Source organism: Megalopta genalis, chromosome 2 (genome assembly GCF_051020955.1).
Source record: "Megalopta genalis isolate 19385.01 chromosome 2, iyMegGena1_principal, whole genome shotgun sequence".
In the NCBI taxonomy this organism is placed as follows: Eukaryota; Metazoa; Arthropoda; class Insecta; order Hymenoptera; family Halictidae; genus Megalopta; species Megalopta genalis.
Window position 1 is genome coordinate 38697410 of NC_135014.1, and position 17709 is coordinate 38715118.

Here is a 17709-nt window from a genome sequence, read left to right on the forward strand (position 1 = left end):
AGTCGGAGACCGTTCTGTTAAATGTTGTGAATAATTATGGTACAGAAAGGAACAATGGAGAACTCCTCTCAGTATTTGCTCGCGGGCAGCGTGAAATTTTGGTTGTTATGTCAAAATTCTTGTCTTGTATCACGGGAAATCGCTCGTTAAGCCGATGATGGAACTAATTTCAGTGACGTTCAGAAAATAATGTAAAAACATCAAAGTGATCTTGAAATATTCCAAAATTCTCCGCCTACAAAAATATTGTTACGGCAATATTTTTATAGAAAATTTCTCAGTATTTTCACAAATAACGGAGGCATTTAAGGTGATCAGAATTGTACGTATACGATGGGTTCAGAAATCAATCAGTATTACTCCTTGAATAGAAAACCTAAGACATTTGAGTCTTTTGATACTTAATTGTCAAAAAATACTAGAATATAAAGATGTAGAAGAATATGTTCATTAACTGATAGCCAATGAATAAAATATTGCTTCAATAACGGAATGCTTTATCAATAAAAAATGTCTTGATCCACAAAAAATACATCCAGTATACGATATCTGAGCTCTTCATAAAGAGACGAATGAGTTATTACAATGACTATACAAGTGGTTACGAATAGTGTCCTCTGTCTTATCGGTGACGCGTTAGTTTCATTAAGAAGGATACATATGCATATACAAGTGCATACGTAGTGCATATTGAATTATGCTATACGTATATTGTGTACGTATATTATATATACATAGATGAATATTGTATATACATACATGTAAACTTATATGAAACTAATATTTAAAAGAAAAGATATTCTACTACCATTAAGTAGAGTTCTATTTAATGATTAGCATGTTTTATTATTATTACTTGCAGTTATTATTTCCATCAGATTCTCACAGTTTCTATTTTTTTATATGTACTGCACTCTTTTTACTGGCACCAACGCATCGTGTAAATGGAAAATCAGATGTAATGAATCCATTAAGAATAGACGAATTAATATGAATAAAGAAGAAGACAAATAAAAATAACATTACAAGCAACATCATATCATTATTTGTTAAACGCTCTTGTTGCTTTTATCATTAATTGCTAAACGCTCTTGTTGCTCTTATCATTAATTGCTAAACGCTTTATGTATCGACAGTTTAATTGTAATTTAGTTTAGAATTTGTTAAGAAAATGTTTCTGAAATGTACTGATCATTGAAATAATTGCTCACAGCTCAATCATTAAAAATTCAGCAGTAAGTTTCAAATGTGACAAATTTATTATACTTTTCTTGGATAAAACTGTTACAATCATTTCTTGAAATCATATGACACATTCAATTACACATTCCATATGTAATATTATGTATTAACGTTGTATAAGGCGAACATAATTTTAAAATTGAAAAGAAACAATGGATAGCAGTAGTATAGATTTATGAGTCTTACTTCAAGTAATTTGCACACCGGTCTATACTCTTGCATAACGTTCATGAATTGTAAATGTAAATATAAATGTAAATTGTAAATGCATTAATTTGTGTCGCCACATTGTCGTAAACTTGTGTATATACTATATTCGATAACCTTGTGTATATATTATATACTATAATCTTGTATTAATTACAATTTTATATATTTATATGCCTTTGACATTTTCTCGTAAATGCATTAATAACGAAGTTATGACTAGAAGCAATTGCGCAGACCATCCTGTATGTATAGCACGCATATTGTATAGTATTGGGAATATAATAATAAATAAATAATATGTATAGTATTGAGAAATGGAGAGGGAAATAATAACATAATTCTTATTTATCAAAAGTATATGCAACAAAAACATTTACTTTATGTAATAATTTCACAGAATTCGCGTGTTTATTTCTACTTACGCAGTTCGAAAATGTTTGATATACCGAATTATAATTTTTTGAATAAGTTGTTCCAGAATATTATATTATATATATACATTCTTCCATTTACACGTATTTTGAAATGATTGACAAATATTATCTTTGTTCGGCTGGCACTAGAAATTTTATCGTTGTGATATCGCTGCATATCACTTCACTTTTCCTCTTTGTTCAAATATCTTTTCGGTCGTTGTAAAACGTCACATAGTCCTTTAGAACTTTAAGTGAAAGACTAACATAAGTAAATTTCTATGGATAACGTTGATGCTACAGTGCCATAATGAAAAGAAGGTTGAATGCTGTTATTAAGGTACTGATAAGATAACGAACATTGGTACTAATCCTAAATGTACAGCAAAAACAATCGAAAGGAGGAGTAGCGATTCAGTGGGCATAGCGCACGTGATCAAGATACTCGCTTCACACAACTTATCCTCCGCACAATAGTTTTTCTTTTACGCGATACACAACATCGATAGAGAATCGTATTTCAATCGATCGCGAGCTCTAATGTGACCAGTGATCAGTAGTTCGTGGCAGTAAAACAATCGTGACAAGTGTCCTGATCGTCGGTGACTTCTAATACTCTTAAGAACAACAAATTTCTATTAATAGTGATGTTAATTTCTCCATAAAAGAGAACATGATTCTTCAAACGGTGTGGCGCAGACTGTAGCAGAAATTAGAAGATAAGTTATTCGACAATGTAAGTCATTCCTAATGTTGTTTATGTCATTAAATCTGCTGTATTCGCTAGAATGCTACAGCATTAGTTCGAAACTTTCACTAAACAATTTCGATTATCTTTTAAATTGATTTCAAATAACATATTATAGATAAATATAAAAAATAACAACTAACATATTTTATTCTAATAACAATTATTCATTACTCATAACAAATTATTCTATCCATTTATTTGAATAAATTATTCGAATAGCGATTGCAAAGTTATTCGAATAATAATGCCAATGATTGTTGATCTTCTTTTTTACGTAATATTCTAACCATATTTATGTTTTATAAATATGAAATATTATTTAGTTATGTATCAATGACCAATGTACCAAAACAGAAGTAAAAAGAAGATTAGTTGTCAAAATTAATATGGGAGAAATTAATCAATAAACTGTAGAAAAACACTATATTGTTGACCAATAAAAAGAATTAAGAAAATATTCTATATTGGACCTTTATTAGATAAAATTATACAAAACTAAATCTATTATAATACCTGACTAGATTAGAAATAGATTAGAAATACCTGACTAGAAATAGGGTAGATAGTACGATACACGCATAAACAACATTGTTACTGAAGTTCTAATCTATTGTACTTGAAATTCCTATAATCATCACTATTCGGAAACTATGTTCGAATGTGGGTAAGCTTGATCGTTCTCCTTTGATTTTTATACTAAACATGTAAAGAGTAGAGTAGAGGAGTAGAGAGCTTTTCTTTTCACAACAATATCATTTTTATTTGATCGCTCAATATAATAAGTAAATCATTATTAATAAGTCATGATGGCATTTTTCTATTAACCGTTATCTAGAATGATACAAATTTTGCACTCAAAACTAATCCTTTTGCAGATCATATACACCTTTTTGCACCAAACACTAATTCTGTTACAAATAAATAATCTTTATTAATTTTCAACAATTATTTATAAAATATCATTCCGTTTCCGAAATTAATATAAATTTGATTATAAATAATTGCAAAGAAGTGAATTTAATTTACAAATGGATGAATTTTGCTTGTAAAAGCTACTCTGTCAGAAAACGATTTGCATCAATAATTCGTTTCCCGCGCTTTTGGGAACACTAGGAACACGGGATAGCACTCAAACGGTTAAGTTGTCATTCTAGCAAAGTGAATTTATTGTTCTTGGATGAATCTAGGGATCCCCAACCAGTTAGTGAATCAAATTTTCAAGATATTGCTAAGTGAAAAATAAATGTTCATGTACCAAGGAGATCTCTTTTAAAGACCAGTCAACTAGTTAAGAATATCCAACTGCCAAATTTCCACTGTGTTAAAACAAAGGCTTGTGGAACAAGCAAAAATAATACATGATATTTTTGAACTGCGGCAAGTGTAGTTATGATAATGAAACTTTTAAATGTCGATCTTTGCTATACTAACTCGGATACGATTATGGAAAATATATATGTAGTATGTATAGTACTAAATAGAATTTCAATTATGAGCATTACAGTATTGACCGTAACAATTTCTTAACCGTAGATACAAGAAATCCATTTCGGACTTTTTGCCATTAGAATAAAGACGAATGAAAATGCTATTTCTGTATTCAAGGCTGGTTACTATTTATAGATGTTAAGCACAATTTATGCTATAATCTCAGCCCAATTTCGGCAATAATACTACTCGTCGTGAAAATGGTTGTAAAATAACGATTTTTATAACAGATGATATGAAGTAAATGAAAGATACATAAATCGCGATAAAAACGAACGTAAGCTGATGCTATGTTATCTTTACAGTAGCTTGTGCTAACAAGAGACGTAGAAGTTCCTTTCTCTCTAAATACACATAACATACATCATATTCCTTAGTGAAATCATATAATGTATTTATTCCGCATGCACTATATAGGCATTAAATTATAGCAATATGCACATTCGAAATATGTAACAATATTTTGATTTTTTCAGTATTCTTCATATACACTTACCGACAAAAGTTATGAAACTTTATATATCGTAAATATTTGAGTAAAATTTGATATTTTTACAGATATATGTTTGATTAAATTAGAGGTATTTCTTATAGTGAAGCGTATGAGACATTGTTTATATTGCAATGTTGCTTTATTTAGTGCATATGACAAATAAAAAAAAATAGAAAAGGTAAGATTAAAATAGTGCGAAATTAACATTAAAAGTTAACAATTTATTTACATGAAATATATTGAAATCACTTTGCATAGGTTTTCCCTATCTCCAAATCCACAAAAATTGATTGAAACAAATTCAGAGTTGTTTAAATTCAGAAAGTTAAATTAATCTTGTACACATTATTCTTTCACTGTTACAATACGCAGTATAATATTTAGTAAATCGCGTTTTCTAAGTCAACTTTTTCTTTGTTAAATGTTTTCATAAAATACTCTATTTTAATTTCAGTTATACAGTTAGATGCCACGAAATATAGGATGATAGAGATCTGGTTAAGTAACAGAAGGCACTGTGGTGTAATCTCAATAGCTGTATTTTTACGGTCAAAAGGTCATGGTGCTTATAATGTGCATCTTACGAATACATTTGATTGGCAATGCACAGAAGTCAATAAATACGTATCGCCGTTGTTCGGAGTCAGCGTCGAGTAATCTGTTTGTCGAGTGTGACTGTTATCGGTTCAATTTGCTTTTCGTTCGGACGAAATAACGTTGACGATTTTAATGCAATCCTTACGAAATCTCCGGTGTGTTATAATGGAGTGATAGACGATAAAAGAAAAGAAACGCGTTATTTGATCTGCTTCAATAACAAGCGAAGAACGATTTCGAGTTTGCGATAAAAAGATGTGTGGCATGTGTATTGATATTGATGGCTGATAAACCAAGAACACATTTATGTAGATGGTTGGATATTTAAATACCAATGCTCATCAACATTTCCTTCTCGTACAAAACTTGCAAGCTATCGTCTAGATAATGACTTCTATTATTCTTGTAATCAAAGTTCTTCAATGGATTTTAATCTAGACTCCTCGAATGTTTTTCACGGATGTAGATTTATCATCAGCCCAAGTGTTATCTTACAAATTTTTGGCACACCGTATGTATGCATATCCTATAATACTTAAGCCTAATCGTTAAAAACACCAACACACTGTCAAGTGCGAGTATTATCGTTTACGAACACGTGAATCGTTTTTACTGACCAAATTTATTGATAAAATAATTTAAAGTTAAGTTAATTTATAGTAATTTTGTATAATTTACTTCATTCGTCTTTTTAACATTTCGCCATGTACATATACATGTACATTTAGGACAGAAATATTATTTTTTAAAATATGATATACGCAAACACGAAGTACGAAAACAATTCTTCATTTTTATGTATCTTGAAAGTGACAGTTTCACTCAACAAAGTCATCAAAACGTTCTCTTGTAATACCATAACGTTCTATTTCAATGGACATACTTGTCATCTCTCGTAGCGATTTTTAAATATAGTTGTTGTTTAAATTCATTATACAGAATGAGCCATTTAACATTTTTGCTTAAAATACCTTCATTGTCTTTAATTATATGAGAGAATGTATAAGAGAAAAAACAATTATTGCCGTGATGATTTTTTTCTTATCACATTTCACGAAATTTCAAGGTCATTATCTCTTTCTTCGAAATAGGATATCTTTATTCATTTTATGTATGGTAAAAGAGAATAACGGAATGTACAAACACGATGTGTTCAAGCTTACTATATTAAAATAGGATTCCGTTGACGTAAACACTGAAACTATATCAGTGCAACTAGACCAATAAAACTAAAAATAACACCTCCTTTTCTACACAAAGAAAAGTATAAAAGAGGTGACGTGTTCCTATAAAATCTAAATACTTCTACGTTAGTTTTATTATCCGTTCATAGTATGTACTGTCAGTTTTATTTATTATAACCTCTAAGAGCCTGTTTAATTCATTCAATTTTGTAATTGTTTTTTGTTTTCACACTTCCATTTTCCTTCGAGATACTGTTTTAATTGCTCGTGTATAACGAGCTAATGCTAATTGTTTCTCTCTGATGTATACTTTTTTAGACAGTGTCTTTCGACGATTGTTTGTAACATTTAGGTCAACGAATCATATAGTACATATAGTACATATCGATTCCTTTTTTAAATGATCTTCCACAATCTTTCCTTTATACAAAGCAGCGTCATCATGTTGAAAGATGAAGGTTGTTTTAGTTATGCAAACGGGCATATACATACGAACATATTTTCCCAGTTGCTCATCGATGATATCTATATCTGGTCTTGTATTCTTCGTATTGGTGTGAATGAACTTCGTAAATGTTTTTTCATAGTACCTTATTATCGCCTATGGAATAATACCACTGCCACCTAATTTGTTGGTTTTGTAGTTTTGTGATGTCCTCTTTGCTTAAACCATGAAAACGGCAACTTAAGCCATCGGTACAGTGGTCAGGAAAGCGGTAATTTATGGCCAGAATTCAATTTTTAGACTTTCATATTTGTACAAAATTTGTTTCTCTCTCTAAAACCTCAAAATTCAAAATATTAGATCTTCCAGATCACGTTTCGAGTAGATATAGCGTTTTGAATGCAAAACTATGGAATTTCTGAAATAATGCTGAAATGCAAAATGCTATATTTTTACCTACATGAGTAGATATATTTCAATTATTTAATGGTAATATGCGCGTATTTCATTCAATGTACGAAGAATATAAAGTTAAGTACAATGTAAACTTTAAGGGAGGCTGACCAGACAAAAATCAACTATCAGTAATTTCTCAGATAAAATTTTGAAAATATTTATTTTGATAGCATTTTTTACGCTGATTTAAATTATAAGAGAAAGTTTCAAAAACTAGGTCACATATCGCAAAACACGATTTGAAGTTATTACTGCAATTTCTATGTTATTGATGAATGATTCAATAAACTGTAATGGCATATTCGTGATTATCAAATATATATAGGAAATTTACATTCGTTTTCTGAGACAAAAAACATGTAACATGACGAAAGACATAATGAAAGTTAATTCATTCATTAAATGAATGCATTAATGGAAGCCTCAATTGTTAAAAAATGAAACTTATTGAATATTAACGAAAATTTATACTATACTTTTGTTTATATTTAAAGAATCAAAGTATTATTAACTCTTATCAGTCTAGCGATTAGTACACAATGTCACGTACCATATATCGCTGATAAAGGTTCACGTATTATGAGATATATCAATTTTGCGTCTTATTTTTAAATTATGATAGTAATTTGCCATATACTACATATGGACTGCGGGCTTTATTATGTATTTGTGATAAAAATGAGTAGGTGCTGTTTCACAAGTAGTAGACAGATTAAAAGGGTTTACGGATGTTAACGTATTAATTCCAACTTATTAGAACCAATCAGAGCAGAAAGAAATGTCTATTTCATTTCTGTTTCTTGTAAAACAATTCTTTCTTGTAAAACAATTTTTATTTTGAATAAAGACCCGCAGTCTAATTATTACTAATTTCTGTTAAATATGCAAATATTTATTTGTCAATCAATTCAATTTAGCAAACGGAGCGAGCACTGACGGAACATCATGAATTTCGTTCGTGTGGATCAATTAGCCATTTTTCTTATTCTAATCTACGCAGGATGTCATGAAGCGAACGATCTGGTCAACAATACTGCAGGTACATACTAAATTGTACTAAATGTATTACACAATACGCTAAGATCGCTAAAGGAAACATGTAACATTTAAAACGTTTGCCCACTCTTATTTCTCTTAATTTTTCAATAATTAAAAAATTAATTGCCTAGATTCTAATTGAGATGTACATTTGAACGTTAACTTCGATCCCTAATAAAAAAGTACTTTAACTTAAATAAAATCTTATGGAAATCAAAATCGAACGCATAATTTTTTAACCGTTACTGAAGATCTTGTATTTCCTGACATAGAAAAGAATCTGCACATTTATCTTAGAAATCGAGAAAAATGTATTTAAAATTATGAAGTATGTCGAACATAACTTTGAAATTATGATTATACTGATGACTCATAACGAAGACAGATGGAAGAATATTGTATTTAGACAATAGATTTAAATAGAAAGTTATTTCGTTTTTAAGTAGTCTTAATAAGTTGATTATTAGACTGCGTATTTTATGGATTTATGACAAAACTGAGTAAATTAAATGAACTTGAAATAATAAAAAGATAGTAAAAGATAGTGAAAATAGTAAAAAGATTAAAAGAAAACTGATGAAAGAAAGAGCGAACTTGCAATTTACCCTGCAAATGATCTTTCTGACAAAAATATAACTCAGTATGGTTAGGATCATTTATAATTTTACTTATAAATCATTTTTAAAATCTTCTTTCAATGTACTCTTTCTAGTCACATTAGCTTTTCTAGGCCCTTAATGAAATATATGAAACTTAAAATTAATTATCATAAATTAGATAGTTACATAACAATATTTATACTCGCCTGAATATTAAATTATACGATTAAAGTGTAATATTGAAGAATGGCGATATAAAGTGCTCATTTTAATATTCGATTTTAATACTGTTTTCATTCTGCAGGAACGTTGGTGGAGGACAATGAGGTCCTGTACTTTCGACTGCCAAAAGCGATCGTTCCTAATAGTTATTCCATTGCTCTAATCCCTTCCATGGAAGGTGACACTGAAATTACAGGGATCTCAAGCATAGAGGCTTCTGTACAAGAAGAAACTGATACCATAATTCTAAATGTCGGGAACATCACTATAGACCTTATGACTGTAACATTAAATAATACGGTAAAACTAAATCCATCAGATGTAAAACATGACATGAAAACAGAAAAATACACAATTAAGTTGGAGAATATTTTGAAAAAAGGATCAAATATAACTCTGGACTTCAATTATTTCGCAACACTCCGGAATGATATGATTGGATTTTACAAAAGCGCGTACATCGATTCGAAAGGAAAAGTTAGGTAAAATTATACCGAATTTGTCTGATCAATAATTACGAATAAACATTAATATTTATAGTTAAGCCCTAACTGGTGAAATGCTGTTCAATATATCTGAATTTTATTCTGTGAATAAATAACACCTCAATATATTGTTTGTCAAAATAAAACAAGTTGATGCGTCGAATGCAGTGATGGAAGTTACTACAATTTTTGTTTGCAATATTTATAGATTGTTAAGCTATACTTAAGTTGCAACGTTATAGTAATTTTTTCAAACGAAGCTAATGACAGATGACAAGCTTTTTAAATATCTTTTTGAATATTCCTTTCTTTTGTCTCTTTGTTTATATTGGATTGTTTTCATCAACTGTACTTAAAAATTTTAACCTTTTGCGCTCGAAGCTGTTTTTACTTCAAAACTAAAATATTCCTTCTAACTGTAGTTCTGATTCTGATCTCATATTATTTTTGTATTGCATGCATATCAGATTGAACTTATTTGCATGTACAGTACTTACATTTTTAACGATTCATTAAATATAGACCAATTTAATAATGTACAAATTACTTGAAAAAATGATGTAGCAATTTTTAGTGATGAACTTCGTTATTCGTTATTCAAATGGGAAGGGTTAGAAATTTATAGTTTTATCTAATTCGCTCCACAATTTTAAGTGGCCAATCTCGACGGGTTCAAGCTTATTCAAATGAACGTGCATACCTGAGCAAAATTAAAAATAACCATATGAAATACATTATAATGAGGTGAAAGAACGGAATGTAAGAGATAATTATTGTCGAATACTTTTGAACTCTAACGTATATATATCGTATATTGTATATCTCAGCAAGCAGCCACAATATTTGAAAAAGTCAAACGACATTTGATAGATAGAAGTATAGATCAAAAAATTGCATTTTGTTCATCTCTTTTTGGAAAAGATACCACTATAAGGCGTTGTTTATAAAAATATTAATACATTACAAACATCGTAGGTGGCTAGCTTCGACGCAATTCCAAACAAAACATGCAAGACATGTTTTTCCATGCTTCGACGAACCTAGCTTCAAGGCAACATTTAAAATCAAAATTTTAAGACCAAAGGAGTATTTAAGCCTGAGTAATATGCCGCGCGATGAAAGCGCACAAACCCCACCAATCGGAAGGTAAGTACTTGCTCTAATCGATTCTGAGACATCCAGACCACTGCATATTTGTATTCATCACATTTTTATATATTCGATAAAAGAACTGGAGAAAATTTGCAGAAGAAGTATTAGAAATAGAATTTTCGAATTCTACAGATAACATTCTTGAACATTCTAATAATCTTTTTGTCCCTAAAAACTATATAATTATACATACGTAGAATCTTACTACTGTTTTTCCTAAGCACACACGATCCAAAAAAAGATGGTGTAAGTTCAATTTATCCTGCATTTTATTTCATTTCCGCGAGAAACCTGGCTAACAGAGTGTCCAGCAATAAATGCTGTTTCAAATAACTATTAAACGATTGACTTTATGAAACAAGCATCGAATGTATCTTTTATGTTAGAATACGTTAATGCAAGACAAGAAAATTTTGACGAAATTTTCTTTAAGCATTCCATTAAAAAACTTGAAATAACCTCGAGAAATTAAGTAAAAAACTAAATAAAGTGTTCATCAAGTTTTTCAATATCTCCAAAAATAACAGAGATATTTAGGTGGCCACCTTTAACTGGGACACTCTGCGTAACACGAGACACGCACTAATTGTATGAAATTATGTTGAATACGATATAAAGGTGTTGTCTACTTTCGCACGAAAATTTATAAACCTATCAACTTAATAAAATATATTAAATCAATTGCCAATACAAGCATTCATTGTTACAGTGGCGGAATGGTTTGGGATATATTCCTTGAAAGCATTCCCATGTCTACGTACCTGGTGGCTTTCACAGTTTCAGATTTCAGTAATCTGACGACAGGTAACTTTAGTGTCTGGGCTAGGTCGGATGCCATAGATCAAGCAAAATACGCTGCCACGATTGGTCCGAATGCCCTCCGGTATCTCTCCGACTTATTCCAACAAGAATATCAACTACCAAAAATGGATATGGTGGCAGTGCCTGATTTTGCGATTGGTGCGATGGAAAATTGGGGTTTGATCACTTACCGGGAATCGAGAATGTTGTACGATCAGAGCACGTCTTCCGACATTGCACAACAACGCGTTGCTTCGGTGATAGTTCACGAATTGGCCCACATGTGGTTTGGAAACCAAATTACACCTGAATGGTGGAGCTATTTGTGGCTGAGCGAAGCATTCGCTAGGTATTTTGAATATTTCGCAACTGCTCAGGTAATTTCTTGCTTCTCTAACCAAACTCAACATGAACATTAACTTCCTGTTTCGCTGTAATTAGACTGCGGATCTTTACGCAAAATAAAAATTGTTCGCATCAATTGTACAGAATAAGAATTTGTTGAAGCGGTACTTGTTCTTTCAATAGTTTCAATAAATTGAAAATGGTGTAACAAGATAGTTACATTCTTCTGATGTATTTACCGTTCTATATTTTGCTTAACCATTTTTGCCATAACTGTATAATATCCACAGTCCAGTTATAACTGCTGATGAAGATAGAACTGAAATTGCAATACTTATACAGCGATAATAATATGTACGCAAAGGGTTGTGCTTATTTTCAATATATTTTCGATCGAAAATAAAATGATTTACGAGAATTCTCTCTGAAAAACTCAGAGACTTTATTTTAAAAATGTTTTCGCATGTAAAATTATTTATTTTAAAGAGGTTGTTGTCATTTGTTTACTAACAGTATATATCAGTTACAAAGTTACAGCTAATTTTCTGGAGATCCTATCAAATACCGTTAACGATTATCATTGCTGGTGGGTTTCACTAATCGGAAATTGAAAATTCGATAAGAGAATTGCTCATTTTTAGTCGATAAAAAGAAATATACAACGAAAACAATTCCTTCGGTCGTGGAATAAATAATATACACTATTACATAAATTTGACCGATTATTTAATTGTAAATTAATCAATGAGTTACATTAATTTTAAATATAAAAATTCCAGATTATATTCGTATTGTAGATACTGAGACATAAGTTGAACTATTTCAACAATTTAAATCGCGCTATCTTAAATATTTTGGCAATTAAAATATTTGAATGATCTTAACAATTGCATATTCCCTTTGATTACATCAAACAAAACAAGACGCAAATAACACGTGAATGTCTACCATGTAAAACTAATTAATAAACTTTTTGATGATAGTAATCCTAACATATAGTAAACACTCAGCATTGACTATCTGAATCATCTCGATGGTATCAATTTTCTTAATGATTGTAATGATTTCAATATTTTCGCATCACTTGTTATCAGATTGTAATTGATGTTACAGGTCGAGAAATCGTGGAACATGGAGAAACAATTTGTTGTAGAACAGATTCAAACTGGTATGGCAGCTGATGGTCTCGAATCATCTGAACCAATGACTAGAAATGTTCAAAGTTTTGCACAACTAGCCGGAATTGGGGATACTATTACGTACAACAAAGGAGGAAGCATTGTGCGAATGATGAGTCTTGTTTTCGGTAACGATATATTCGTTGCGGGATTACGAAATTATCTGCAGAACAAGTAATACGACCATTTATTACAATTACGAAATGCATGCAGTCTATTGATAATTGTCATTACTAGACTGCGAATCTTTATGCATTTATGTCATGTGCAAATTTCTGAAATACTAAAACGCGTTTGTATCTTCTGAAATGAATGACATCTTTAGTTTAGCTCTTCTACGATGATTCTTCTAATTAGAAAAACTAATTCTGGTGGTATCCGTTCAATTTTTATATAAATTTTATCTAAAAACGCTAACGGGATATGAAATTAAAAAAAGATTCGCTGTTTAGTAATTACATTTCTCCTGAATGCGTCAGGAGAAATGAAATATAATTCAAACACAGCAATATAATTCAAATATTATTAGTAGACTACGGATCTTCATCCGAAATAAAGATTTTTTATATCAATTATAACAAATATAAATTAAATAGAAACGTGGCTCTTTTTTAACGTTCGCACCTGTGTCGTTACCAATCACACTGTCTCTTCTAAGCATTCGATCTAACACGCGCTCGCATTCGCACTCGGATCACGCACACCCACGCACTTACGCGACATCTTTGCGCGGGATTTAATTATTAAAAATTAGATAATCATTAACAATTCTTATATAACTTCTTATAAATATTCTTATCACAGTAACTCTTCTACTATTGTTATACAATTCGCATGTACGAATACAACGTTGTCCGTGACAGCCACTAACAAACGAATGCATGCATTACGTAAAAAGTAACTTATTTTCTCCCCGTCTTTATAAATGAACCTAATATGATATACATCTATTGCAGCAAAGAAAAGAAAGTCGCAGAACCTGAGAATCTGTGGAAAGAATTACAAAACGAAGTCAATCGGCAAAACAAGCAACTCGCTGCTCCAGTGAACCAAATTATGTCTACTTGGACAACACAAGCCGGATTTCCAGTACTGAATGTCGTCATTGAAAATGGTAAAGCCCACTGTTGGCAATACCGATTCCTGTTGAGAAATTTGAAAGCGACTCCAATAAATTCGACATGGTGGATACCGATCACGTGGGCCAGCGAAAGCAATCCGAATTTCAATAATGTGAATGTGACACGCTGGATTAGCAAAGAGCAGGACACCCTTGATTTGGGAACTGGTCATGAATGGGTAGTACTGAATGTCCAATCAGCTGGTGAGTAGCTTATTAATTTTCTTTTTATTTCAAGCAATTTTATTATTATGTCTTTTATTAAATGTTTTTACTGATAATTGCTTCAGAAGAATTTCGTACTGTTCGAAGAAAACCTTGTAGAGCATAGTTCGACGTTTTTTATAAGACTGCAGATATTTATGCATTTACGACGTGTGTAGATTTTTGAAATGCTAAAAACTGTAGAAATTAATAAGGTCTAATAGCATTTCTACTTTCCATTTGTAAGAATTGGAAGTGAAATAGTTATATTTTCGTACAAACATTCGGATACAATTCCATTAAACAATTAATCAATATTCTCGAACCAATTGACATTTATAATTTCACTGTACTCACTCACTTGTTCATATATCAGGCACGCACATTTTCATACTACAAACCTCACTATTAGAGTTTTAAACTGAATAATCGTTTAATTAATTAATTAATCCTTAATTCTAATTTTTGTGTAATAAAGTATGTAGATGCGAATTTTGACAAAAATTTGCTGTCTGGGCACGACAGAGGGTTAAAATTTTTACTTTTATCTTATTTTTATTTTCCTTTAACCTTTTCTCGATAATATAAAATAATATTAGAGAAAATTGAATATCACTTAATGTTAAATTAATATTTAATTATTATTGTTGAATCGATACTTTAGTTTTAATAAAAATAGTAAAATTATAAAATTATATATGAAGCTTAATATTTTCAGATACTAAGCTTTTAAAAATCTTGTAGTATTAGATCGTTTATATAGTACAGAAATGTTCTTTAAATGTTCCTTAATAAGTAAAAATATTTTATTGTAAAATGAAGTTCATTTTGTAATCACAAACTTATGTGTCCTGCAGACATTTACCAGAAGTTGAGATACAGCGATAACACAAGACCATATCTATATCTCTTTTCGAAGTGAATGTTTGTGAATGCGTATTTCCGGCTCCGTATTTATTCATGATATCATTATTTATCACAAGATCTTCTGCTAAAAATATTATGTACTTCATATGATCTTAGAGGTAACTAGGAAGTTATATTAATTTCCTATCAGTTACATACGTGATAACTAGACAATGTACTCTGAAGACATCAAATTTTGATAATTAATCAGACTCATCTGGATACTAGTTTTCAGTCTCTAGATAATACATGAATCATATTGATAAATTATATAATATCGATTCTTCAAAATCTATAATGAGAAACGAAACATGCTCGAGTCAGCTACGGAATGTTAATAGTACCATGTTACGTGATTTTGAAAAATATAGTAATGTAGAAAAATCAATAAAATATATTTGAAGTGTTATAAACTGTATATCAAATTTTTGCACTACAAAAAAATATTATTATCGCGTGTCTAATGCATTGAATATATGTTTTAGTTTTACAACGATAGGAAAACAATTATTTTATCCATACATTATTATTTAATTCATATATGCTGAAAATTTCATGGAAATCAGTTGACGTTGGTGCGAACTGTTAATATCTAAAGATTGAAAAACAGATAATTATTATATCTTTCAGTGCCTGTAGCGTGACTACGCTCAACGATTTAGACGTAATTTTCAGCATTTTATTAAATTTTCCTTGTGACTTCATGTTTTTTTAATTTTTTTAATTATCCCAATCAATTACTATCTAGGAAGATTCGATCAAACATCTGAAAAACATTCATGTCATTTAATGAAAAATGTACTCATCTTTTCATTTACGTAAACTAGATTTTAACATTCGATAAGTAAGCCATTGTATTCCTCTTGAATTTTTATAGGTTACTACAAATCCCACTTCTTGTAAAAAAATGTCAAATGTAAGTACTCGATAAGTTTAGTGATATATAAGCAATGAAAAAATCAGTAGTAGTAGTCCTCGTTTTCTAGTCTAATCATTATGACTGCTTTCAAACGGATCATCAAAATTATGTAAGTTAACGTAGCGAAAAAACAAGCCGATGAAAATCGTTCATATTCTATCATGAATACTTTATGTGTTGCATTATTGTTAATTGGTTTTACCTTAACCATCCATTAAAATCAAGTTACAGTCACCAGTAGTAATGAATCAGAAGGTAATCAAAGAAATTATCAATGATCGCGTTTAAGTACGTTAATTATGAATACTAAAATTGCTGCTTTTTTAAATAGCACGTGATAACGAGGGCGGTTAAAGAACACTTCTGATCGCATAATTTTGTTCGACAATTTTAGAATGCAACTATAAATAGTTTGATAAACAGTGTCACCATTCAGTTCACTTATCTAGCTGGATTTTTAATTTTTTCGACAAACTTGATTAAGGGATGATGTAGAAATGAACTGGTAAATTGCTTTCGAAATAGAAAAGCTGAAATTTTAAAAGAATATTTGTTCAAAAATTCCAAAATTTCAATTGGTGCAAGAAGTCAAATTTTGTAAAGTAATAGTATCCTTATACTGTTTCTGTATTACAAACATTTTTTCAAGAACGGAACAGTAAATTAATTTTTTTAAACAATTTATTTTAGAGATTAATTTAGAAATTTTAAGTCTTCACAAGATTATGTACTTTACAATTCTACTATACGAGAATATAAATAAAAGACATCTGGTCCTAGACATATAGGAAAAGATTTAGATTTAGGAAAATCTAAGGAAAATCTTCTTAGGAAAAGATTTTTCAGAATTAAAGAACTTCTGACTACGCAATTATTAATTAAAACAATGCGAATTCCTATATGATCTCATAATGGGTTTTCTGTGTGTAAACGGATTTAAACATTTATTTAAATATTTCACTATAATTGTACTAATTGTTGATCATTTTCACAGGTTTCTACCGGGTAAATTACGATAATGCTTCTTGGTATCGTATCCTCGACGTTTTGAACAGCAAGAATTACCAAAACATAAGCGATGTTAACAGAGCAGCTATTGTTGACGATTTATTGAATTTGGCAAGAGCTGGTTTCTTGAAATATAAAACGGCTTTGGATGGCTTACAGTACATCAAAAACGAAACGAATTATTTGCCTTTCAAGTCTGCGTTTTCTGGATTAACTTATCTCGATCGGCGATTTTCTGGTAACAACAAATATTACGAAGAATTTAAGGTTCGTTTACAAATTATTTAATTAGAATTCTACATACGTTTCAGTTATGCATTTTCCGACAAAAATTGAGAAACATGTTAGAGAGATGCGTATTCTTGGGTGTAGTAAATCTTCTTAACGTACGATAAAGATTTTTTTTTGTATTATGTCAACGAAAATATTAATTTTAATCTTTTATAATTTCTT

The 17709-nt window shown here is 30.2% G+C and overlaps 1 protein-coding gene across 2 annotated transcripts in view; it reads left to right on the forward strand.

Moving 5' to 3' along the window:
- The first annotated feature begins 2260 nt into the window (after positions 1-2260).
- The window catches only part of LOC117225525 (putative aminopeptidase-2), a 40202-nt gene continuing 24753 nt past the window's right edge, over positions 2261-17709 (forward strand). Inside the window, exons 1-8 of one of the 2 annotated variants that reach the window (XM_076519324.1) lie at positions 2261-2601; positions 8197-8318; positions 9221-9620; positions 10599-10769; positions 11485-11953; positions 13035-13273; positions 14056-14423; positions 17243-17523. In XM_076519324.1, coding sequence (XP_076375439.1) covers positions 8225-8318; positions 9221-9620; positions 10599-10769; positions 11485-11953; positions 13035-13273; positions 14056-14423; positions 17243-17523 — 2022 coding nt within the window. In that variant the 5' untranslated portion in view covers positions 2261-2601; positions 8197-8224. Of the gene's footprint in view, positions 2602-5518; positions 5706-8196; positions 8319-9220; positions 9621-10598; positions 10770-11484; positions 11954-13034; positions 13274-14055; positions 14424-17242; positions 17524-17709 lie in introns of those variants that run through there. The other variant, XM_076519325.1, reaches the window with a different exon arrangement.